The following is a 27767-nucleotide window of genomic DNA, read 5'->3' on the forward strand; positions in this document are numbered from 1 at the left end:
TAACAATAAAAATTAAAAGAAAGTAATAACTGTTAGAGCAAAACTTCTTCTGAAGATTTGAAATAGGTCTTAAGCATATTTCTAATTATATCTTTATTTCTTCTAATTAGGCCTACAGCTAGTCATCAAATATGGACTGTAAATTCTGATGAATACAAATAAACATCCCCAAGAGCACTGATAATAGTAAAACTAGCTGTGATTACAATATGATCACATTGTTTACATTGTCAATGACTGTATTGATATGACAGAAAAATGACTTTTTTAGATCATCAGTATATCATACATTTTTTTATGCTTACAGATAAGAAATAAATAAAAATTCTCCATGACCAAAGTGTTTTCCTCATACAACAATGTTCTTGTTAATAACCATCCAGTACAATCTACTAACTCGTGTATTATGTGCCTCATCATTCTTAAGTCATTTAATGTGCACGTAAGTCTCCATCCAATGTGTACATTCCAGTCTTCTGTTACTTACCAGCTGACGTTCCCTCTCGCTGTTCTGAACACCAAGAAGACTTGACCAGTAGAAGCAGTCAGAATAATTACATGCCTCATTCGCCCCAAACTTCACTTGTTAAATTAATTTTGTAAAATGTGCGCTAGAGTGTAGAGGAATGGTGCCAATGACCTCTTCAGCTCAAATAGTTTTAGCAAAAGTATATAGTTTAAATAGAAAATGACTATATATTGATAGAAAGCATCATGGTGAGAAAAAACTGAGTCTGTAGATACTGTATACTATACAATAGAGAGAAGCAGAAAATAGAAAATGTTCAAAAATGTCAAAGCCTGAAAGTAATTTTATATCTCATTTTATTTAAATTTAGATCTTTGGTTACTAGTTTTGTTTTTACTTCATTGTTGCATTACTGTTCATTGCACCGTAATCCATTGCATCATATTCCATGTTTACTTTGTTGCACTGCATCATATTGTTCATTTAATGCATTGCGTTGCATCGCATTTCTTGTTTATTGCATTGCATTGTATGTTTAATATATTGTTTTGTATTGCATGTTTATTGTATCGCATGGTATTGTATTGCATGGTATTGCATGTTTATTGTATTGCTTATTTATTGTATTGTATATTTATTGTATTGCATGTTTATTGTATTGCTTATTTATTGTATTGTATATTTATTGTATTGCATGTTTATTGTATTGCACTGTATTGCATGTTTATTGCATTATGTTGTATTTTATGGGAAACTGGGCAGCAGCATAATCTAGTCCCTAAATGAGTTATTTACAACTACATGTAATGCATAACATTGTTTATTTAAATTACATTAGGTTGAATTTCCCTTTGAGCAAAGAATTTACCAGCACATAAACTGCAGTAGGCAGAAAAATAGACACTGTTAAATTCATTTTGCAGGACTCTAAGAGGATTACTCAAATCAGGCTTTATAATATTTTATCAGAAACTATATATACATGTATATATAAATATGTTTCCATCGTTTGAAAAGTTATTTGTTATTTTAGGGGATCTGACTGCCAAAATGTTTCAAGATTAAAATCACCAAAACCTGATCGCAGTTAAAACTTTTAGAAGAAAAAGACGTGACCCTTCAAAAGGACTCTATAAGGAATGTGTATTGGAATGATATTTATTTCCAATAGTTCTTGTGAAATTGATAGTGAGGGCTGCATAAACTTTCTTGTCATCTGCATTTACTGGAAGTCAGTGACCTTTCAGAAATTTGCTCAAAGCCGATGCAGCATGCTTACAAAGACGTCTTGTTCTCGTAATACCATCCACAAGTAACCTTGGTGAAACTGGATTTGCTTGAAAAAAGATGGCTGATGACTTGGAACAGCCATGTTGAGTCAAGTGGCAGCACAATGGTTGACAATAAGCTGACGTTTGCTGTTACGTATGAAAGAATTTTTGAACTTCGGTATTCAATTGTTATAAAAGTTTAGAACATTTCAGTAAGTCTAGAAGCATGGTCAAGTGTGTTTGAACTACTGAATAAGACAACTAGTAGGGCATAACGTCAATACGGAAAATGATTGTAGAACTAAAGCGTATGTGGTTGGTTAAACCAAGAGTCAATATGTAGGACAGTTATTGGTAAGGTTGTAAGACATCAGCTAATTGTAACCTGTGTATATTTCAGCAACTATAATGGCACAAACTGCTGGATAAGTTTGTAAAGACAAACAGGGCCAGGCAAATGAGGCTGGAAAACTAGCCGAGCAGATCTAAGACACTAGGAGGAAATGGCAGCTGGAATTTATAACCAACTCATATCAGAGCAATCAGGAATTTATCAAAGAGTCTTATCAGAGACCAAAACATGTTTAGGCGAGAAAAGAATATAACAACATGGAAGCCTAGCCTTGTATATACAAGCAGGTCACCTGACCATAGACAGTATTGAAAACTTTCCATCAGCTGTGAAAACACTTAGAAAAGTGCAATTACTTTTAACTGAATATCATTTTGAAGCTACAAGCTTGTAGAGTACAATGACAAACAAACAGAAACCGAATAGATTAAATAGTTTTTATTTCACTTTCTCAAAAAAGTGATGTTTTAGAGGTAACTAAAGGAGCATAGTGGTTGCAGTATAACAAATCTGATAGACTTGTCCTGTGAGCAGCCATTTTTTATTCATCGATCATTTTAGAACAACACAAGTATTTCGACAATATATCCCGAAACTTGGAATTTCGGAAATTTACTAAAAAGGTTATCAAGCACAAAGCAAAGAAAATTTCATCTTTCGCTTAAGCCAGAAGTTAGGGCAAACAATGTGAAACTGTCGAGTCCAGGCTTCAAAATGTTAAAAGAGCAGTCAGCAGATTTGCAATGCATCGGGGTGACCCGTTACCTTATTAATTTACTGCATGGCTCTGCTAGAGAAAAACTTATCTATGTAGCTTCATTGGTAGGTATTTAGTCTCCATTAAGAGAGATTACACAGTTTTGTTTGCCAGTGATTTGTGAAGTTATCAGCTCACGTATGTACAAAGGCTTATGGGCTATAAAGTGATAAGCAAAAACACTCAGTAGCTGCATAGATGCGGATAAGAGAAATCTGGGCTATTGAGAGGCGGTCAATGACTCACTTCTTATCAGTGGACTGTAGCTGAAGCTAGGCACTCCATATACGGTATTATCAGGTGATTATGTAGCGCTGATATCTGTGACTCCAGCAATCCAAACTTAATGTAAGGGCTGCCTCTGATGAAGTCTGGTTCAACATAACTCGCAAATTCACCAGAGATAACAACTATTTACAATAGTTAAGCGTTAAACTAAAAACGAAAGTGTGAAAATGCCCCATCATGACATTTTTTGTTGTTAGTGACCATATGTACTGTGTGTGCATAGCTTTACATGCTCTCATGTGCATATGAACAATCATCCGATCAGGACAGTCATGGACATATGACAGTCGATGGAATAAGTTCATTTTCATAAGATCGCATGAAGGAGAAGGGAGTTGTGTCGGTATCTAGTGGTAGATGAGGGTGTACTTGCGACCAAATTCAATTTCCATAAGTTCTAAGCACCTAAAATCTCAAACCGAAATTAAGATCTGGCCTAATCACTGGTTAGTAAAATACTACATGATGCTCACCGCTAACAAACTTTATGCAATTCGTACAATTCACAGAGTTATGTGCATTGTGGGTATATTATTCTTAGCTTTTTACTGTTTTTAGTGAATAAAGCACAAAATTTTACGCCAAAATTCTTTCAACTGATTATCTTTTATTGAGCAACAATAACCGAGCTTTCCAGTTTTACTGAAAAGTTTTACAAGTACTGATAAGTGCTCACAGATTGTTTGTCCCTGATGTACATCAGACATAAACTAGAGTTGTCATAAACCAAGTGCACTTTAAAGAAGTGTTTCACATACAGTTAGTATGTATATTAATTTATTGGTAATCATTTAGTTTCAAATAAAAATGTTTTTCAAATTATGTCATACAACAATAATAAAACAGAAAAGAGAACAACAATTAGCCGCTAAAATAAAATAAATAGTATGATACACAATGTTTTAAATACCTTTCTCTGTAAAGAAAACGGATATTAGGTGGAGGATTGTTAAAGCAGCTAGCGATGATATTTTCAAAACAATTGTTAGATATTGGATACAATTTGTTCATATCACGAAAGTTAGAGCAAATTGAAAACCTGCAACTGCCTTTTAAAAAGGGGACACAAACCATGAAAGATTTTGAAATTTTCAGTTGACATAAAATAAACATGTAGCATAGATAAAATAATGAGATCCAAAGATTTGGAAAAATCATTCGTTGAAATAAGGTATGCAGGAATATGATGTAGATTTGCCACTAGTCGAAATGCGCTTTTTTGCTGCAAAAATAAATCTTTAGTGATACATCTTAGAGTTATAGTATAATAAATGTGTATAGCATATATAATATGGCAAAACATAATCCGTTAATAAAATATTATGGCAGGTTTTGAATTAACGTATGGCCTGCAAAACTGGAGCAGAGCCAATGAATTGGTGACCTTATTACAATTAGTGTCAACATGATTACACCAAGAGAGTTGATCTGTCAGCGGTTCTTGTAATATGCATTTCCTCTCTGTTTCAACAGAAATATTGGGCATGAGAATTATTCATTTTTAATACTGTAGCTACCCTGTTTCGGCATTATGTTGCTGCACTGAAGCAATTTAAGATTTCCTGTAGTAGGGTTTGAACCCCTGACCAACAGCTTTGCAATACCGAATGCTAATGCCTTCACCACAACTGATGTTGTTACAGCCAGTAATATCAGTTATGAGAGAATTAAACGAAAATGCCGCACAAAAGAATCTTTACCAAGCTCCCTACAAGTGCTAGCCGTGCACACATAGACTTCTATTGTGTGTTTATCACTATTGCAATTGGTGCCATAATTATATAGATGTATGTGGACTCAGGTGACAGTGCATGAGATGCTTTTTCTTATGCTGGAGGCGTTCCTCACTCCGTAACACCGAGACAGTTTATCAATAGCTAATCGTGTGAAACCAGCAAACAGAGATAAGTTTGCAATGTCAACAATGCTAATATCAGCCTGAGTACCTTGAGAGTGGAAGTTTTTACCCGCCCCTATCTTCAACAATCCTGAGAGTTTACAAGCTGAAATTAAGCGATCAGTTACATGGCCTGCCATCACTGACTTATCTAACCTGGTCTAGGCAGCGTGTGGGATCAATTTACTGGTAAAGCAACCCTCACTAATAACCATTTAGTGATAGGCTTGGCAGCGGTGGTTGGCTTGGCAGCACGATGCTCTTCGACGATGTCGTGATTCAACTGGGGCAATTTGGAAAGTACCAGAGAATTCAATACTTTTTGCTTTGTATTCCCGGCATCTTATGCGCATATCATCAGCTCGCCTCAGTCTTCCTGGCAGCAGTACCCGAGTTCAGGTAGGTTAGATTACCTTGTTAGAAGGCGCAGAGAATAATCATCAGAGGTGTCAGAAAAGCACATACTGTTTTTAAAATATGTCTGTAGCAGCTCTGTTTATAAAATTTATCGGCAAGTTCCTAAGGCGCAGCTGTGGATCAGTGGTTAGGGTGCTGGCTTATGATCAGTAGGTCAGTGGTTCGAATCCCACAAGGAACATTGGTAGTGTTAAAAAAAGCATCCAACCACAATTTCTCCTTTGCAACACCAGTATAGAAATTCTGGAGTGGTTCTCCCACAGAGTACCAGATTATAATTAATTTATGAGTTTTTCCTAAAATACTTCAGTGCATTACAAAATATTAAAACTATATTTTACAACTAAAATTGCGTCGGGCTATATTATATAAAAACATAAGTTATAACATTATAATATTATAACTTATGACTTCATAATAATACCCTTATAACTTAACCTTATCATCTTTTACTAAATAAGATGTCAGCAATGTCACAACTTACCATAACAGCTTAGATAGAGGTGAATCAGTTATAAATACTTGAGCTCAAAGTTCGGAGTTGGTGCTGTAAGCAGCCATTGGATGAATTTCTCATAATGCTGCTTTGCCCTCATTTGGAGCATTGCTTGATGTCTGGAACACTTACAATGCACCAGCTGTTGCGACTTTCGGGCTCTGTAGAGCCTGTCGGCTAAGCTTTGTACTAATAGACATTTCAAGTAGCTAAGATAGTTGAAGCCGGTGACAATCCGCAGCTTTGTGAATTTATAAAAAGTTTTGAGCTAAACGAAATAAGCAGCTTGAACAATTATCTTGCCTAAGTAGCTTAAACATACCTGTGTCTGTCTGTCACAATGACATGATTTAACAGGTTTCCGATATGCTATCGATATATAGCAAAGAGTCTCATGCCTGTGTTTTGAATAACTGCACAAACTAAGAATGCATAGAGCGGTTGCCTCCACTTGCTTGATAAATGCTCCTAATTTCTGAGCAACCGATTTTCATTTTATATTGGTCAATCAGGTCATCCAATCAATACAATTTAAACAACCTGTTTCTACATTCATTACCCAAAAACTATACGCATATATATTTATATATATGCGTATATATTTATGTATGTATGCAAAATATATATATATATAAAAAGAATTGTATTTATGGTCACATTGTTTATAAAAGTGCTCTAAGTTTCCTGAACTGATCTATAAAAAAAATTTATTTTCTAAAATGATATTTTATATACATGTATATATATAAGCAGAAAGTACCACCCATACGGGTTAACCGGGGTGAAAAGACAATTTTATATATATATATATATATATATATATGCTGACTTATTGATTCACAGTAAAAAATCAAGAGACTGTAGAGTACTGAGCACCCTGTAGTTCTCATACCTTTAATAATCAGAATTCTATGTTCACCCTATTCTCTCACAGATGTCAACTACCTGATGGAGTTTACAACGAGACAGACACATACCAAATTCAGAACAGTTACCACGAAAGCCTCATCAATAAGTGGGTGCCCATTGACTCGGAAAACGCGAACAATCGTTCATATAAAACTTGTAAACTGAACAATAGCACCGCCTGCGACGGCTATGTTTATTCACAAGAGCTTCTCATCAACTCCATAACAACAGATGTAAGTCACCAGTGTTTGTAAGTTGTTTTATTTAAAATATTTTGGTTAAGTTATTTTACTGTGAAGTTGTTTTGACAAAAAGGTAAAGCACTTGGTCCTAAAACACTCAGAGCTGCGAAAGGCTATAGAAGCCCCCATAAAACAAGGTTCCTTGATTTTATATTTGCTAAACCTAAGGCAGGCATATATAAACATTGCTCAAGTCAACTATTTAGCCTGACAGCTTGAACTTCAATTGCTGCCGCAATTGTTTTGAAAGTAAATAAGTAATGGAATTTCTAAAACAAATGCTAAACAACTCACACAATGGCTAATATTTAGTGGCACAAGCAGTAAATATATATATATATATATATATATATATATATATATATATATATATATATATATATATATATATATATATATATATATATATATATATATATCACTATATCAGTTTTCTGTAAACCCCTAAAGCTGTAAATGTTAAAGTTTTGTTGTGGTCGCCATAGCAGCATATAACTACGATAAGAATGCTTTCATGTATGGGGGAAATTCACACTAGATATCTTTGGTTTTTGTTATCGCAGGGCTAACTTTGCGGCTTGGCGGTTTTATGCACAAGTTGAAACTCTTTTTTTCCCTTTCGATACATTTTTAGTCGACATTCAGTCAATGCAGAGGTCTTTTTCAGCCTCTCCTACTAATAACAACATGCATATTTCATTTGTATTCACATTCAAGAGTAAATGAAACTCAAGTGTTTTGTCATATTTCAATAGTTAACTAATGAACTACAAGAAATCTGGCTTGTCTTGCATGTTTGAGGTCGGAAGTTCGATGAATCGCCAAGGCTAGGAGGTGTGATATCAAACATAAATAAATATACTAGTAGCAAGCGCCTGAGAGAATAAGAAATTGAAGATTTGCTTTTCCTTGATTTTTTTACCTCTGTTCACTGTTGGCCACTGTTTAATTTTTGGCAGCGACTGAAAACTAAAACAAATATAAACTGAAATCTGAGATGAACTGGTACACATTTGAGATGGAAATTGGCATACAAACAGCGTCGCTTAGAAAATTGATACTTCGTTGTAGCGTGTGTAACTGAATACAGATTTATCTAACTACTGTAGTATGTTCTGAAGTAAGACATACGGCAGCGGCAGCGGAAGGATGAGTGAGAGAGAGAAAGTAAATTGACAGGTTTCAGAACCTAATCAGAGCCATATGCAGAGAGATAAATATAATTGACAGGATACCCATGAATATTTTAGCTTCTGTGGCATGAATGGAAAGCATTGTGAGACGCAACACAACGTATTTTAGTACAATGAATATTTCCCACAAACTGTTTTAATTTTAACTTATGGCAGCAAAGTTCAAATAAAGCATCGTGGTTTAATTTCAGATATTTTCTATGTTCTCTATTGATCCATTTAACCTAATTTTTCGAATACATTTGTGAAAGTTGTATTTCAGCTCAATGAACAAGCTTCAAGACACGTGTATTACCCTACTGCTTCTTGTGATGGTCTAGCATTATTATTGAATATTGGCAATATTCCTTGTGTTTTACTCCCTACGAGTAAAACTAAAGAAATATATTGTCAATGATTTAAAATCAGGAATTTTTGTAAAACGAGATATTTAAAAGGCTGGAGACCCTTTGCTGTGCGTTGGTACTCTTTAGATAAAGGTAAGGTGACCTGTTTTTCCATCTCCAATTGTTCAGTTAAATATTCTTTAGATCATCCCCTAATGCTTATTGACTACCTCTAGTCATGTGATCGGCTGCAAAAATCACTTATCAAAAGTATAAGTTTGAAAAAGCCGAAAACACTCACAGAGTACCAGATGGGAAGGTTTTTTGATGATGTGTACAGACTTTGCACTGATCTAGCACCAGACATATTGTGATTAAATACCTTTCCTAAAACGACCGATAGTCGTTATGTGGCTTCAACTACTGACCTACTGATTACAAGGCTGGGCCCTGACCACTGAGCGAGCCCCTTTCCTCACTTTAGAAAACAGGTTCACTTTATTATTTTTCATTGCCATGTAGACAATTTAGACAAAGTCCCTTTTTACATCCACTAGTACCTTGCAGTTCAGCGTGCTGTGACTGATTATCAGGCTTGTCAATAAAACCAGAGAATAACAATCTGCACAATTACATTACAATATCTAAACTGGCTGACTGATGCAGATGTTACCAGGTTGGGCTACTTGGGTGAATACCATGGGTTAGAATCCTGCATGACTCAATGTTATTTCCCAATCTCAAACAGTTGCTTTGGACAGGCTGATGAACACGGCTCTTATCATAGTAAGATTTTGGTGTCTTTCTTCCACCAAAATCTAGAGAAATGACCTCACGAATAGTACAGCGTTCAACTAACTCTGCGCTCACCATATGCACATTAATAATAGCTTTCGGTATTAAACAATAAATGAACTTATACAATTGTTGGTAGATTTTAATAAAAGTATTGGTATTTTCTATCAATTGTAATTTTTTTTATGTTTGAGGCGGTTTGACTGTCAGCATGTTTCAATATTAAATCTGACAAGCCTCGATCGCCGTTAAAACACTTAGAAGAAAACGTACAATCAAAAATGACTTCACTAGTTGCAGCATTACGCGACTTTATTTTGTCAGTGTTTACAGATTTCTACAGATTGCATAATGGCGCTGTCTTGAATCGCATCGTTTTAATCATGGTCAAGTTTTGTCAATTTTCTATCTTAAAACATCTTGACAGTCAGATCACCTCAAACATCAAAAACAATCACAAATTATAAAAAAATATCGATACTTTCTGATAAAATCTACTAAAATTTTTTGCAAGTTCATCTTTAAGCATACTTTCAAGAAAACAGATGCTGGATTGTCTCACTGAGGCACAAACAAAATCCTTGAGTGAGATGTTGTTCGCTTACTTGCAGTATTTTTATCAAGAAATAGACACTGCGAACCATTAAAAGGATAAACAGCTAGCTGGTTATGCCTTCCAATCTATATTATTGTTTAGAAGCTGCTCAAATCTCCTTCAACCTGCTCTTTTCACACAAAAATAAAAACTTCAAATAAACATTTATTTAGTTAAAATCTAACATAATTTACATTGCATTAGGTAGCCTGTTTTCCAAGTTTAAAGATGCCGCCTCTCACCTATTCCTACTTTTAGTTTCATGTATTTTTCTATTTATAATTTCAGTTCGACCTTGTCTGTGAGAATGAAATAAAGACTACAATCAGTACTTCTGTATATATGGCAGGAGTTCTTGCCGGGGCCTTCTTCTTTGGCATTCTATCAGACTGGCAAGTATCTTCATAACTATTAGGGTTGCCCTTCGCTATTCTTTCTTGATGTCGTACTTGTGGACATGAGTGTGTTACTGTAATAGCAAGTGACAGCAAGTGGCAGCAAGCGACAACAAGCGACAAGTGAAAGCAAGCGGTGTACAAGTTACCATGAGCAGTTGCTCTTCAAGTAATCAATGGTCCTAAACAACGCAGATTGGGAAAATGCTGGTTGATTTTTTAAATTAGTTTATACGTTGACCTGTTCAACAGAAAACAATTCACTAGACCACAAAACTATAGAGATAATGCCATTATTCAAAATATTGAACATAATTATTTTAAAATTATTTTTAGGCCAGATTTTTATCTTAACTAGACCAATAGTTCAAAGGTAATATATTATACTACATTTTAAGATAATATATTTTAATGCATTATATTACATTTTTTATGTTCCGGTATACTATATTTAAACATAACGTAATAAATTATAGTAAATGATATTATGAATATAATTGCATTATATTGTATTCAGGTGTCTTTTTATGACAATGTAGTAAAACTATATGTTTATGGATCAAAGGCTTTAGCCGGTCGAACCATGATAAGACTTAGGAACTAATCATATATTATTATCTAATAATATATGATTTGACACAATTGTTTGCAATGCTTAGATTGTAATACTTGTTTGTAATCTAAGCATTGCAAACAATCGTGTCAGCCATCAAAACTCTATAAACAAGTAAGTCAGGAATGAATATTTTTAATAAACAGTTTATTCAAAGAGAATATTAGAAATGTATTTTATATTCACGCATTTTGCTAATATATGTTGCACCGGTTTACTTTATTAAAACTATGAAAGGTCATAGTAAGGTTAAGTATTACATAACTGCAGACTACTGCCCCTTGAAGAGCAATCTATGAGATCTACTTGTTAGAGATGGACACTGCAGACAACATAATATTTCTTCTGGTAGGATAGGAAGAAAGAAGACAATGCTCATCGCTCTACTGTTGCAAGGAGTGACAGGTCTAGCCTCTGGACTCGTTCCCAAGAACTATTACGTATTCATTGTGCTGAGGTTCTTTACTGGCGCAGGGAGCATGGGTCTTTTTATGACAAATTTTGTACTAGGTAGGAACACATTCTATTATTTCATCTGATTTGTGTTGGTGTTTACATTTGATACAGCAGAGGCTATCGGAATGCCTTTATAACTTGACCTGTAACAATGAGTTTAGAGCCGGCAGTTGAGGCTTTAAGTATAGATGTTTAGTATCAAACAATGATGTGTTCCACACATGACTGGGATAATATTGTTATTTATGTGTTTACTTCAAACACATTTGTTTTTTGTACTTTATTAAACTTTGTTTTAAAAATCAATAAAAAGTGATACGATTGTCTCATAATATATAGAACTTTACTGATTCGTACTTGGGGAGCCCGACATCATTAAAAATCAACAATTTTTTATAGCTTTGTAAAGAAAACATTGACATGTGTGTTTAGCTTGAGCTACCACTAAAGCACTAATAAAAACCAGCTTTTTTAAGCTAGATTCTTGATTAAACTGCTTATAAAGGTCAAAATTACATGCAAAATGTTTTCAAAGAATTCAATTTTTTATTTCTGAGACCTCAAGAGCTTTGCCACAGTTTTATGAAATAGGTATAAAGAGATTCTTTTGCTATTATTGGGCCATCCAATGGAGGAGAGGTTGTGCTTGCTAAGTCAACCTATCACTTGTAGGTATGGAACTCATAGGTCCTAAGTACAGACTCGTAGCTGGCATAGTCATCCAGTACTTCTTCGCCCTTGGCTACGTGCTTGTAACCGGTTTCGCGTATGCGACCAAGCAATGGCAGTACCTAGAGATAGCCATGTCAGCACCCAGCTTCCTCTTCCTCACCTACTATTGGTTAGTTGTCACTTCTTCGTCTCTTAATATTGGTCAGTTGGCACCGCTTCCTCTCTTACTATTGGTCAGTTGGCATCGCTTCCTCTCTTACTATTGGTCAGTTGGCACCACTTCCTCTCTTACTATTGGTCAGTTGGCACCGCTTCTTCTCTTACTATTGGTCAGTTTTCGCCGCTTCCTCTTTTACTCTTGGTCAGTTGGCACTACTCTGCACATGATGAGAGTTCAGAAGGTTAATTATTCTTAATATTGAAGGAGCTCATTATTCTTACTTATATTACTAACAAACTAGTTTAGCCTACGACTAAGTCTTTATTCCTATCCATCTTAATGTTGTGATCAGCTAATTTTATATAAATGCTTCATATAAGAAACAAGTTTTCAGTTTTAGTAAACAAGTATGGCAGTGATCTAGCCAAGATAGGATTTTTCTCAAAGGAAATGCTATAGTGTGCAGCAATAATCACTACGAACAATAGCATTTGCGTCACGATCTCTTTCTTAAAACTTTCACATATTTTATAGATCCTCGAGTTTATAGCAAATATTCTATTGTACAATTATTATATTCCTTTTGTATCATATCATTTTTATATTATCTCCATCTCCATATTATATTACACTGTGCTTATATTGAATTTTATAATATATAATAGTACATTATACGCACTATGCTATTTTAAATTGTTTCAAACTACATCATGTCATATCGCACCATATTATATTTTATTTATATATATATCAATAAATATATATGTATATATATATATATATCAATAAATATATATATATATATATATATATGATATTCATATCATACCATATTATATAATACTGTATTATATTTTAATATGCTACCATTTACTACTTCAACAGGTTTGTCCCTGAATCAGCGAGGTGGCTCTTGGCGAAAGGGCGAACAGCCGAAGCAAATGAGATTGTACAGAAAGCTGCAAAAGTCAACAATGTTACTTTACCAGAGAATGTGTTTGACAACCTAAAAAGTGAATCCCACAAAGAAAAAATTTCTGCAATCCTCCGCTCTCCTCGGCTTGTTACTCGCAGTCTAGTCATATTTTTTAACTGGTAGGGGCATAGCATTGCGAGCCATTTTTGTTATAACAAATTAAGTTTCTTGGACTAATGACTACTCATGCAAAGTGTACCGAGAACTACCCTAAGAGTAAAGCTCATAATAACTGTCAAACCATGACAAGTTCTGGTCGGTGCTCTGTATGTTGAAATGCACCAGTTCCTTTGGGTCTTGTTTGGCTAATGTTTAATTTTTGTCACGACTTTGCGACTTGCTTTTTGATGTTTATTGAGGATCAAAAAGTAAATAGGACATTTGCGTAATTGTCCTCTCTCATGTGAAGTTTATATTTTACAGGGCTGTGATTGCCATGAGCTACTACGGACTCTCCCTAAACAGCGGCTCTCTCGGAGGCAACCTATATATTAACTTCATGCTAGGAGGCCTCGTAGAGTTTCCAGCATACACTGCTTGCTTTCTGTGCAATCTCTTAGGGAGAAAACCGCTGCATCTGACTGGAATGATGATAGGAGGTCTTGCCTGCCTTGGCACTGTCTTTTTTGACCTCTATGCTCGAAAGGGTGAGTACAGACAAAAAAAACTTCTCAAACACTTAACTTTTTTAACGAGTTGCGCGACGTCAAGAATGAGACATTTGTATATATATTTAGGGTAGCTGAGGTCATGGGCAGTTTCTCTTGAGTGGCTGGTCATCATGGGTAGTTATCTCACCGCTGCCACTAGTAAAAGCAAATTGTGAAAAAAAGAGAGAGAAAGAAAGGGAAAGGGAGAGAGGAGGAATGGGAGAGAAGGAGAGAGGATGGGAGAAAAAGAGAAGGGGATGGGAGAGAAGGAGGGAGGGGGATGGGAGAAAAAGAGAAGGGGATAGGAGAGAAGGAGAGAGAGGGAAAGAAGAAAAGAAGGAGAAAGGATGAGAGGGAGTTTGTAGTTTCAATATGTATACTTAGACCTCAAATTCTATTTTAGTAATAACAGTATCACAGTAATAACAGTATCACGCAATTACTGCTTAGAGCAAAGGCTACCATTGTCATTAGCAGTAGAGCCAGATATATAAAATCTAATTTCAAGAACTGATACTGATACGTATAAACAAATGTATCTCTCACAGTGTCTTGACATAATCAAGTGTTAATTATACTCCGAATCGGCGAGTTGCTGAATATTGAATAAATGTATTTTTTACAGCCATTTTTATGCCATAAAAATGTCTCTTGATGTCGTGGCTTTTTAATCAATAATAATTATGATAATTATGTACAGTTTTTTCTTGGCGATGTCATACACCAATATCTCTAACTTGTGTTCATTAAATTTATGATCACTGGTCGCCCTTGTTTAAGAGTTATCTTCCCATGAGGCGCTGACACGCAGATACTAAGTATTTAGGCTCTAGAGAACTACCCTAGGACACTTATGTATTCGCGGCATCTAACTTTCGCGTTTTCGCGGTGTCATCCTCTCGCGAAAATTTAATGAGCGAAACTAAACTATCCTAACGAACGAGCGAAAACGCGAAGTTAAATAGCTTTGTTCATTGATATCCACAATAAAATCGTAATATTAGAAATGCAGGCAATTTTCGTCTGTGGTTGGGATAAATGTTAAATTTCTGGTAAACTCATTATAGCTAATACACCGACTGAGCAGCATGGCAAAGCAAATTAAGATTATATCAGTTTAGTCAACGAATTTGTAACTGATGAGGACGAAAGTCTGGTAGGTGAAGTCATAAAATTGAAGAATAATTATTGTAGTGATGATTTTTATTACCATCCAAAAACAATATCAACTCTCATCAGGTCCAACCACATTATCTCTTTCACTGCCAACCATGTACAAATTCGTTACCGGCCTAGTGCCAGCCATTTTACCGAAATTGCCGATATTGCTTCATGATATGTATACAGTATTTTTTCAAGTTCTACTTTAATTATCTGTATAATCACAAAAATCTAAATTGGCTATTATGTCATCAACAACTAATTACCTGTTTTATGACTCGCACGGAGTAGTTAATGAACTTGTAATAAAAAAAGTGGACGACAAGTACGACACCGAGTTTCCACCATTGTCGTCGCAGAACAAAACCCTTAAAACGAAAATGATAGCCCGGAAAAGGGCTGAGGTGGTTGGTGAGACTACTGGCACTCAAAAGTCAATTTTGACTGGTGAGTCCAGTAGCCCGAGAGGGTCACTGTCGTCCCCGATAGGATCTACCGATGGGCGAATGGTCTTGGACCCCACTTCATGCTTGTAAAAGCGAATGAGCTGTCAATCAGTGTGTACCCGTATTTGTAGACGTCAGAATGCGTAAGAGTTGATGACGTCTTTTCTAAGCCTATAATCCGGCAGCTTCAAATTGCTAACTCAACGGATCTATATTACGCTCATCGCAATTCAGACAAATTTGAATAGTCATTTATAAGGCGCACGCTTAACACTTGTCCAATGTAGAGTATATGTATGTGTGATACTAGCAATTTTTTTATGTTAACCATTTATTACCATATTGTTCTAAGATTTGCATGTTACTATACAAACACTAAAAAAATTATTAATACTCGTATTGCGCGATTAGTTAGTGACAAATGTTATCGTTTTTTTGTATTCGAAATATGTTATTGTGGAATTGGTTGACCTGATTACTGTGCAGCCAATCAATTGTGGATTTTTCTTGGGATTGCTATATAACCTGCCGGTTTGATCATTGTTGGTGTGTTACTGCTTGGTACTGAGAGATATAACACCAATAAAGATACTGTGTTCTTTACAAATAAGCTCTGCTTGAGTTTGAAAAGCAAATAGGTATAACATTCTTGTCACTGTTTCTGACTTTAGCATTGTGATATTAGCCAGTGTATCATAGCTGCATTCACTATAAGTGCTACTGACCGAACATCAAGAATTATTGCGCTTGGCTTGCTAGGGTGTAATAGTTGAGAAAAGACACCATCGAGTCTGTTCATCAGCTCACCCACGAGTCTGCTTATCGGCTCACCCACGAGTCTGTTTATCGGCTCACTCTCGAGTCTGGTTATCGGCTCACCATCGAGTCTGTTTATCGGCTCCCTCTCGAGTCTGTTTATCGGCTCACCATCGAGTCTGTTTATCGGCTCCCTCTCGAGTCTGTTTATCGGCTCACTCGCAAGTCTCTTTATCGGCTCACCCGCGAGTCTGTTTATCGGCTCACCATCGAGTCTGTTTATCGGCTCACCATCGAGTCTGTTTATCGGCTCACCATCGAGTCTGTTTATCGGCTCACCATCGAGTCTGTTTATCGGCTCACCATCGAGTCTGTTTATCGGCTCCCTCTCGAGTCTGTTTATCGGCTCACCATCGAGTCTGTTTATCGGCTCCCTCTCGAGTCTGTTTATCGGCTCACCCGCGAGTCTGTTTATCGGCTCACCCACGAGTCTGTTTATCGGCTCACTCTCGAGTCTGCTTATCGGCTCACCATCGAGTCTGTTTATCGGCTCACTCTCGAGTCTGTTTATCGGCTCACTCTCGAGTCTGTTTATCGGCTCACTCTCGAGTCTGCTTATCGGCTCCCTCTCGAGTCTGTTTATCGGCTCACCCGCGAGTCTGTTTATCGGCTCACCCGCGAGTCTGTTTATCGGCTCACCCACGAGTCTGTTTATCGGCTCACCCGCGAGTCTGTTTATCGGCTCACCCACGAGTCTGTTTATCGGCTCACTCTCGAGTCTGCTTATCGGCTCACCATCGAGTCTGTTTATCGGCTCACTCTCGAGTCTGTTTATCGGCTCACTCTCGAGTCTGCTTATCGGCTCACTCTCGAGTCTGTTTGTCGGCTCACCCGCAAGTCTGTTTATCGACTCATCAAGTTTGTGTGAACTCGCTCTTGAGTTGGAAGTTGTCTGTCCTTGTCGAGTAGAATTTACTTCAAACTCACAGAAAAATGTTTGTTTTTAGATTAGAAATTCTCAAACAAAAGTTTAAAATTGCTTCGTTGTTTTAGGCTGCTTTTATAGAGAGATCTTCGGACAACACAGTCAATTTCATAAAACTCTTAAAGACCGTGGGTTATGTGGTCAACAAATAATAAAATCAGGTTACCACACAATTGCTGAGAAAATCAAAAAATGCGTTTATGGCAGTGGCCCCTAAAAAACGCATAAATGCGTTTATGGCAGCGTAAGGGTTATACAGTTTTGGTTGTGAAGTTGGTTGTTACCTATCTATTTTCTTCTTCTTGGGATTCGAGTGTGAAAGTCACGGCGGGAGGGACCTAGACGTCATTGATAGTCTAAGAAACAAATGGCAGCAAGTGATCAAATTGAATTGTCGATCTCACCCACACATTTCAACCTGTGGTTTACAAATACGAACTATTCCCAAATTGAATTTTTTTCTTATTAGTGAACTGGACCTGAGAATGTAATGTTTTTTCCACTGAATTTATTTTCACATCACCATATTTTCGCACTCATCAGAGCCGCGAAATTAAGTTGCAGTGAAATTTTACTCTGCGTGCTACTCACGAAACTAAATACTAGCAAAATATAAGTGTCCTAGGGTAAGGTTACCGACTCTAAGAGTCAGTAACTCGGAACTGACTGAATGCAGAGCCAGTAAGTAGCTTGTTATGATTGAAATATCTTAACTTCAGTAAGTTCGAGTTTTCCTTCTCCATGCGTAAGGAGATCGGTCTGCCTTATGCAAGTACATATTCGTATATCCTTGGGCCTAAGTTGAACCCTGTCAAGGGTAAATAAAAATGTCCAAGGACAGCTCAACCGTGTAAGCATGCATCCTAGCAACGAACTTCAAAAATCTGCTTCTAGTTTTTCCCATGGTACTACATTAATCTATCTCATTCACTTTAGGCTACTACTACTCGTCTTTTCTATTGAATAAACACAAAAACACTCTGTCTAAGACGCTCAAGGTAACAAGCTCCCGTCTGGCTTTTGCAAATTCGCTAAAAACTTTATTTCGGTCAAACAAAACGATTTATTGAAGAAAACTTTGATAATAAATACAAAATAAAATTTGGGTAATATCATCTGATAATCATGTGATGTAATCAGCCAATAGACAACCATCATGGACCTTATTTGAAGCTTCAAAATTTGTATTGTAACTGCTTGTACTCTTGAATGGTAACCCTCATTACTAAGGATCAATAAGAATATGCTAGATTAAAAGATTTCCAATGAGCAAAAAAATTGATTAGCATATTTTTTAGACTTTTGTGCTACGACAGTAGCACAAAAGACTTGAAAGAACCAGAGGAAAAACCATAAATGATGATATAGGTGTATATATTGGTTACTGAATTCAACATGACAGAAGATTCAAATCTATTTTAGACTAGCCGTGCTACCCGGCGTTGCCAGGGTTTTGAAAATCAGCTTATAAACATTGAGAGGTAATGAGAGTTGCCTGCCACTTGTTATCAGCCTGGCACATTGTCAATGGAAAATTTGAGTAAGCTTACTAATAAGAGCTACCCTTATGATGTTATGTCATTACTTTGCGTAGTGACTAAAAGCAGTAGCCTATTTGCTCCAATATAGCGACACCTATTGCTTAGCAAATCCATCAAGCCCGTGTGGTTTAGTTAGTAAGGTGTCCGACTGACTATCAGGAGGTACTGAGATCAAATCTTCCGCAATACAAATTCTTTATTTCAAGATTTTAATAACTATAGCTGGACAAGCATACACACATATACACATACATACAAACTTTGAAAAATATATATATAGATCCGTTTTGCTGATCAGTCTTGATGTGATAATCAGTGGGTACTGCTGACATGCAAAGCTTTTTTTTTTACTCACTGTGCTGAGACCTAATTATATTTCTTCTCATAAGTTTTTGTTATGATCCAAACTATGTTAGTGTAAACTTATGATGCACTGATGAGCTTGCGCTATGCACTGGTGCAAAGTTAAACACCAGGCTTTACTACCAGGGTCTAGAGTGTACCCTACCCGATCAGGTCACCAAATAAAAATCAAATGAACACTAGAACGTGCATGTAGAGTTGGGTTATGAGCATGATAACTTCTCTATGACATTTTCCAAGTAAGTCTGCAACTTGCCTGGTTTGACTATTTCTGCTTACTGCTGCAGACAAGTGCTAGCAGGTGCTAGTAATAACTGCCAAATTTCAATTAGCAGTTTTTGGTCAATTGTGCTTTGACAAGCACATTCCATTGTCTGTTCTTACAGATACATTTGAGAGAATGTAAAAGAAAGATTTTGAGAAGATTGTTTTCCAACTACTGATGTGCAATTATGGTGAAGAGATGTTTTCAAGCATGCTAAGTAGATTTCCTTGTTTTATAGTTTTAACAGAAGCGCAGTTGGGGGTGGCTTTCATATCTCTCAACATGATAGGTAAGTTTGGAATGACGATAGCCTTTTGCATCATCTACCTCTGGTCAGCTGAGCTCTTTCCTACATCAATTCGGAACACTTTGATGGGCTTCAGCTCCACCCTGGCAAGAATTGGCTCTATCGCTGCTCCCTTCATTGGCGATCTGGTTAGTAGCATTTTTGGTTCTCAGGCTAGATGCTCCAATGCAAAGCAAAATAAGAAATAAGCTTAGAAAGACCTGTAGTTAGTCTTTTTTTAAAAACAATTACAAGGAGTTTTAGGTCACTAGCCTGGCTTACTAGAAATGGCATTAAAAGGGGAGACAATATATTTTGATATAAGATAATGATACGAAGAAGTAAGTAATCTTATAGAAAGTATACACCTGATTGGCGGAGGATGTACTTCTTTGCCCCCAAATGTTTAGGTAAAGCTTCAAGGTTTGTTAGTAGTAGGTAGCAGAAAATGGTGATCAAATTTTGGTTTAACGTATTTTTAATTGCTACCATTACACACTATATGTCAACTATATATCAACTATATGTAACTATATGTCACTAAATGTAACTATATATCACTATATGTCACAATATGTCACAATATGTAACTATATGTCACTATATGTAACTATATGTCACTATATGTCACTATATGTAACTATTTGTAACTATATGTCACTATATGTAACTATATATCACTATATGTCACTACATGTCACTATATGTTTCTATATGTCACTATATATCACTATATGTCACTATATGTCAAGTGTGGTGAGAAAAGTAATATGACAGCCAGATGGCAATTTTCCAGCCTTACGACCCTCAACTTGGAGAACAGCCAGGACAATGGACGCTGAAAAGCGTGAAACCAGATTTATTTGGACCTTTTTTATGCAGATGATCACTGAGTTGAATTGAATTATATGCTACTATTTCATGCTTTGATATCTAATTTATTTGTTAGAAAGGTAATAGCATAAAATAGCATAGAATACCATTCGTGATGTTGCTTTCTTAATATAGCTTGGCTTGTCAGGGAATTTGATTGGATGATTCATTATTAGCAGGGGAAACTTAAGCTCCCTGATTTTACCCATAACGCCTTTCAGTTTGTATTTGTATGACAGACTAATAAGAACTTTGGGTGCGTCAGTTTAAGTCTGGTCCATTGTAAGTACTACTTCAGTCTTTGTATGGTTTTGCACTAAAAGTCAAAATACTTTTTCGAACCAACCAACATTGCAAGTCGACACTTAAGTTTTTTTTAAGAAACTAGAAACTGCTACTATAAATACCTGCTTGCTATTTCGCAGTAGCGTGTAGCTGACTTTATGCTTTTTTGGCGTGTCAAGTAAGAAGAACACACGCTAACTTCTGGGTGACTATAAAGAGACCTTTTTCCCTTCAGGAAGCTCATATGTAGCGTGTGGTTCACCAATGAACTCGGCCTATGATGAAATATTTAAGCTGAAACTTATCACATCGAACAAGCAAGACTTCCACTTTACGAAAGAATTTTTTGTTATTTATGAGCAGACCAAGAGCAGCCTACACTCTACAGCTTAATGTTCATCCTCCTAATCAAAACTGTTTAATACTTAAATGCACCAAGTTTACAAGTTACTTGATTTTTGCTGACCTCAAGACATCAAGCTACTAAGCTATTATACGGTGATAGTGTAGCAAAATATCCTTCCCCCATATGTCGCCGCATGTCTATCATAAAAACAGCCACTTCGTTCTCATTCTGTCAAGATTCAGTGTCACTGTTTAGAAACACCCGTGCAAAGCGCCATCTTTGTGCCACGGATACAGCCTTAGCGACCAACGACGCTGTACTTGTGCGTGACTATATGTCATATGTCTTGCTTAACCTCGACATAAGGCGCCACACAACCATCGCCCTACTATAGCACCCTATAGAAACATGTTCTGCTTGTGGCCCAGCGTAACGCTTTGACACTGGCACACACCACTGCCACTATATTATCGCTGTATGGAAGCATAGTGAATAATAACATACAGTTTATAAAAAAAAACAAAGGTCGCCGTGTCTACATGCTATCATATATGTTATACATGCTTCAGACATAAGTAAGCAATAGTGTGGCTCGACTTAGAGTCAGAAGGTTAGGTGAAGCGTTTTACCCTCACCTAACCTTTTACCGTAAGTAAAATAAGCAAGCTGCGTCTTTGAAAAGAATATACATTGGGATAGAGTTTCAAGGATGAGAAATCTGCTGCAAACTGGATTTGAACTCCCATTCTCCAGTTCTGCGGACATCCATATACCGTATCCAATTCACTACAATATTCTGTAAATCATGTTTTGCATTATTGTCAGGGCACACAGCCAATTGACACTTGAACTCGTTCTTGCACACAGCAACAAGTTCACTACTTAGTTATACTAAGTAACAAGTTTATCTTGTGTAAATGCGAATAAGTATATTTGAGTACGTATATACAAGCATTAGTGAAGGTTGTATACAACAGACTGCTGCATATAAAAAGTGTATTGCCTTTTATAGGTTTGGCAATATGAAAAGTATTTAGGCACCAGATAAAAATAACATCTGTCAGGATGTTGTAAGTATAATATGAATTTGTTATGAATACAAGAGCAGGTTGCGAGAAACACATAATTAATTTGATGTATGAATTTAGTTACAGACACAAGAACGGACAATATCAGTAAAAATCCAGTTGCAAAACAAAGCACTAAACAGGTTATCAGTTGAGTGGAATACCAAGAGATAACAGGTGTCAAACAAACTATAAAATGTTATTATTAAATATTCCAATGCGGGGAGATAAGTGAATTGGTGATTAGTAACAGCTGTTGATTGCGATGTTTCTCGTTGAACAGAATAAAGGTCATTGCTGGTCGTTTTGATTTAGTTGTATTGTTCGTGAGGTATAGCTTGTAGCTATACCTTACATTATCTTCAACAATACTATTTTATTATATAATTTTTACAAGCAAAAAAATTTTCATCTCGGCATAAAGCTTTTATTAAAAATATTCATCAAGTCGTGGTCACTCACATAGTTTTAGCTGATACAATAAGACAAATTCATCTACTGCAGCAAACTCAAACAAAACATCATGGTTTATGCAGCACACATTCAAGTCTCTCTTTCCCGTTTATGGCAGTTTACACACTGACAAAGCTGCTTCGGCTGGTGGGACTACATAAATATCCTGTAATCAGTAAAGAAAATGCAATAAATATATGTCATTCATAGATATGTCATTCTAACGCGTATCTACTGAAAGCTTTCAAATTGGGAGTTAGATAGATTGCGAGTGTAATTTTAAAAACAAATAAATGTTTAACAAAGGCACAAGTACACCAAGCCAATGATTCGAAGCTTTGGTTCTAGAAGTTAAAGATTTGCATTGATCAATTGATTTTCTTCACTTTCTAGAAGTGAGAAGTGAACATCTAAAGTCAAATCATAAATCTAATTTACTAGATTAAACTGCCACAGAAAATTTGAAGCAAATGTAGCTAGGTGAACCGACAAAAAATTATAAAGCGATGGTTAGTGATAGCAAAAAGTTATAATTTTATTAATTAGTACATGTATTAATGAGTACTAAAATTATTACATTTAGTATATTCATCAATCTAAGCCATTGTATAGCTAGATGCTATGGATTAAAAAGAAGCCATCAAGAACTCACTGTACATACGTATCTCGCATGCGCAGGAAATTACATTTTAGCCTCAAACAGGGAAATATAATCTGAATGTAAACTCAACAGGAAACTCTATAGGAGACTCAAAGTAAAAGATAAATTTACCTCCCTTCTCCAATCTTCCTCCATAGCACTTTAATCACCTGATGCCCAGAAAACTCTTAGTCACCTTGGCAGTAACTTCACAGCAATTTTTACAATTATGTTGTTCGCCAATAAAATGTGTCGATCGAGTAATTCATTAAAGTAACGATATTAATTAATTTCGTAAATATCAATGTCCATGCGAATAAATAATAGAGTAAAATCTCTAAATTTGAGATCACAGACAACGCGTTTTACGAGTGATAACATTTATTACGACCTATATAAAAATTTCGTGCTGATGATTGGCTAATGAAGCGACCTTATATTTATCGATCGTGGTTTCTTTTCAGATGTATCACTAGTGACATCACGAATAAAGCACCCGCTGGAACGTGAGCTTTTTAAAAGAGGGCCTCATTTGAACGCATATATCTCTGGACAGGGTTGGTCTACAAAGATAAAAATGCACCAAATTTTAGCTGATGTTTTAGCTTTTTATGGGTTTTAATTTCATTAAATCGACCTTTTTGACGCAACCACATCTTTAACTATAGGCAAATTCTTTACATGCCCTTGAGACTTGATAAAAAGTAGTACGCACATTACTACCCTGACAGTCTACTGTGCCACAAAAAATTAACAGGTGTAATAAATATGTGTACAATTATCCATTTGTTTCATGGGAGAGGTTAAACGATGCAGTTATTAGAGTGTTGGTATACCACACTGAAATTTGAAAGTTAGAATCCTGTGTGAAGCAACCTCTTTCCCAATCTCTAACTTTAGCTTTAGACAGATGGAGAATGGGTACGGCTCTCATTATAGTAAACGCTAGCTGTGCTACTTAGCTTTGCCTGAGTATTAAAAATCAGCTTATATACATTGAGAAGTACTGAGAGTTGCCTGCCACAATCTATCAGCCTAGCAGATTGCCAATGGAAAATTTTAGTAAGCTAAGTAATGAAAATCATTTACGCGATCACCCTGCGTGGTACGCAAAGCCGTTGGGTATGTGCTCCCATATAGCGACTTACATCGGCAAGGTAATGACTCATTATCTGTGGCCTATTGGGTAGGGTGTCGGACTGACAAGTGGTAGGGTCTGATATCAAATCGTATTCGGTGCAGACTCTTTATTCCAATATTTTAATAGCTGTAGTCGGAATGCAGCCCCCAACATACAGACATAAATCATACATTTAAAGATATAAATATATAGATTAAAGTATCGACTGTAAGTTTTATCAAATGCAGTTTTCTCAATACAAAAACACCTCAAGATATTAAAAATACTTGAAAACGATTCTCTCAACTCTAACAAGTATGGGGTTAGGTTGTAATAAAGTGTTGCATGCTTGGAACAACAGAAGAGTATACATTGCATCTTATTATCGGTTGGAGAACATTTGTACTGACCTAATCAGTATCAGTATAGCATGTTTTTGTCATAATTGACAACGCTTGGATCATTTCAACTTCTTAAAATGAACCATCAGAACTGCTGAACCGCCGACCAAGGGCTATTCTCGCCACAGGATCTCCTGAGTCAAGGGAAAGCTACAGCCTATATGTCTGAGAGGAATTTCAGGTGCAGGACTTGCCAAAATACCTGCTATGCCAGAGTACAACACCTTGGCACCAACTCCATATTATGTTGGGGGTGCACTAGCCATTTAAGACTGGGTGCTCCCTCCTGATATCCCATAGCGAGAATCCAAATACTACCCTAGAGTGCCACCCATTGCATCACAGCTGCTTACCATTCAGTAATTTGCTTAATGCCTGGTTTCCATATACACCGCAAGCACCGACGACAGCACCGCAGGGCTAAAATGTGAACCTACGCGCCGAGTACCGCTGGTAGTTGCCAGCGATCAACGCAAGAGTTCAGCGCTGTTCAACTTTCGAGTAGAGCCGTAAGCAAAACCTTCCCAAATTACGTTTACATGTAAAAGTCAGCACTTTTGAGATGGCATAGCTAGCGGCCAATTTTATGCGATCACCAACCATGCAGTTTTATGTGAACATAAGCCGCTGAGCCTAGCGCGCAAGTGTTTTGCTGCATGAAATAACCGTCGGAGTTTTGGATTCGATATGGGAACCAGCCTTACAAAGACTTGTTCAGGAAGAGTAAACAGTTGCTAGGGTATGTTAAGCAGTTGTTAGATTGTATTAAACAGTTGCCAGGGTATATTTTAGGGCAAGTATGTGGAAAAGAAATATGAGAAAGTTTTACCGGCTGCCATATTTGGATCACTTGTTCTGATTGGTGGATTTGGATCAATCATATTGCCAGAGACAGCCGGTCATTCTCTTCCCGAGACAATAGAGGAGTCTGAGAACTTTCCTCAGTAAGTTAACTATTTAATAGGTACTTACCTGTACGTACAACATACAGGTAAGTACGTATGTACAACAAACCTCCTTATGCTGTTAGAGTATCTGCAATCACATGTGACACCTGTAAGGACCAACACTACCAAAACAGCATTTCTTCCACAAGCAAACAGCTATATGTGTAACTTTCTGTGAGTCCACATATAAGTAGTAGGTGCTGCCTAAATCAAGACAAGGATTGGATCCCTCATGACTGTTCTATAACCTTGACCCTCCAAAGATTTGAAGCAGTGTGCACCCACTTTTAAGAGCTTTTTAAAGACATTTGTAGCATGGAAGAAGCCTATGTTCTCATTTCATGTGAGATGGAAACCTTATGTAAATGCAAAAAACAACAGTAAAAGCAAAGCTATCTTTACAACCTCATGCTGTCAAGCACCGAATGGTACTGGTAATATACTGTGATTAGGTTATGTGCATTAGGGGGGGGGGAGGGAGATTGGGATGAAGGGGGAAGAGGTAGAAGTCAGTAAAGGGTATTAGCTAGCATCTGAGGCTAACAATTACACAAGTGTTGACTGGTAGCAGTGTTATCAACAATGTTATGTTTTAGCTAATAATGTGACTCATTCATATGGAAAGATAATTGCAGTTAGATTGTTACACCCATTTGTGGCGATGAGTTACTCCCTTTTTGCCGAATGGATATGAAAGCTATTGCTACTATGATAGTTATAATGTTACTTTGTTGCTGCAAACCTTTGATTTACAAAAATATTGCGAATTAATATGAATGCTATAACTGTTCTGAACTACATTACCAGAACAGCAACAAATTAGGATGATTGGTTACCGCACTGACACATTTATTATTGCAAGGGAGCATAACTTCAGACATAGTTTATCCACCCAATTACTCACCTTACAGAGCAAGTTTGGACCTTCTTGCCACTAAAAACAAGCGTTACAAACAGCGGCGTGATATGAAGAGTTATTTGCTCTTATCCTAATAACATTCAGTATTAAATGGAGCAACTTTTTGTTTTTAGATTTGACAGATAGTAATGGGCTGATAGCTTGCGATATAATTAAGCATATTTATCAAATTTGCAAAAAGAAATGTTTGACAATTAGTCAAAATGTCCCAGACTGTGAGGCATGTAATGACTCATGGGTTGTTCACCATGGTGTGACAAATCTCAAACTTCCTCTATTGCAGTCATGCTAGAACCAAGTATGGAGATAAACTTTCGGATCCAGATTACGACCAAAAGAAAGAAATTGACACAGAAATGTGATAGTGATCTGTATGAGCACCTGTTGCAAATGTCATGATTGTTTTTTATTCCGGTGTACATAGCAAAAAACAGCCTTGCATGAAGTGTTTTAAATTATGTTACGCATTTATGTTTATTTTTAAAAGGTAATACACTATTCTATAACAGTCATGTACCTGCACTAGCTTTCAGCTATCGACACCCCTTAAACTGCATGCTTTCTTCAGCTGCTAATAAACATTTTTAGATTGTGCTCCACATGGATAGAAGAAATTAAATATTTTTATATATTAACAGCAGAGAAGTAAATCAATAAACCACTAGCAAAATAATGACGAATTCTCCAGGTGGCTGATCTTCCAAGCACCGTTGTGAAAAAACTGACGAGTGTTCAAAGTTAAACGTGAGCAATGGTAGATAAATTTAAATTCTCTTCACGGCTACTTGGAGGCTTATTGGAAATTTTCTGTCGCTAACTTTGTCAGGGATTCATCAACAGGTTAAAAAGAAAAACATGCGAGGTGTTTACCATGCAATAACTAGGTCAGTATTTAGCACTATTCACCACACTAACTCTGTCAGTATTGATAGCCTCACGTAGAACATACACACACGAATCACTGTTGGTCTTCACAGCATATTG

At 36.4% G+C, this 27767-nt stretch overlaps 1 protein-coding gene across 1 annotated transcript; it reads left to right on the top strand.

Annotated features, from left to right (window-relative positions):
- The first annotated feature begins 5290 nt into the window (after positions 1–5290).
- Positions 5291–27203, top strand: LOC137388546 (organic cation transporter protein-like). Its single transcript, XM_068075030.1, has 10 exons — positions 5291–5433; positions 6831–7089; positions 10296–10399; positions 11368–11525; positions 12144–12312; positions 13189–13398; positions 13703–13926; positions 19685–19881; positions 25710–25861; positions 27067–27203. Exons 1-10 carry the CDS (start codon positions 5291–5293, stop codon positions 27143–27145), a joined length of 1695 nt encoding a protein of 564 aa, XP_067931131.1. The 3' UTR covers positions 27146–27203.
- The last annotated feature ends 564 nt before the right edge of the window (positions 27204–27767 follow it).

This window comes from Watersipora subatra, chromosome 2 (genome assembly GCF_963576615.1).
Source record: "Watersipora subatra chromosome 2, tzWatSuba1.1, whole genome shotgun sequence".
NCBI lineage: Eukaryota > Metazoa > Bryozoa > Gymnolaemata > Cheilostomatida > Watersiporidae > Watersipora > Watersipora subatra.

Bases quoted from the DNA above. Each gene is read 5' to 3' on its own strand.
- LOC137388546 (XM_068075030.1), top strand. From the start codon at position 5,291: ATGCTCTTCGACGATGTCGTGATTCAACTGGGGCAATTTGGAAAGTAC. The intron at 13,399-13,702 runs GTAGGGGCATAG...TATATTTTACAG, and splicing joins CTAGTCATATTTTTTAACTG to GGCTGTGATTGCCATGAGCT. The intron at 13,927-19,684 runs GTGAGTACAGAC...CTTGTTTTATAG, and splicing joins TGACCTCTATGCTCGAAAGG to TTTTAACAGAAGCGCAGTTG.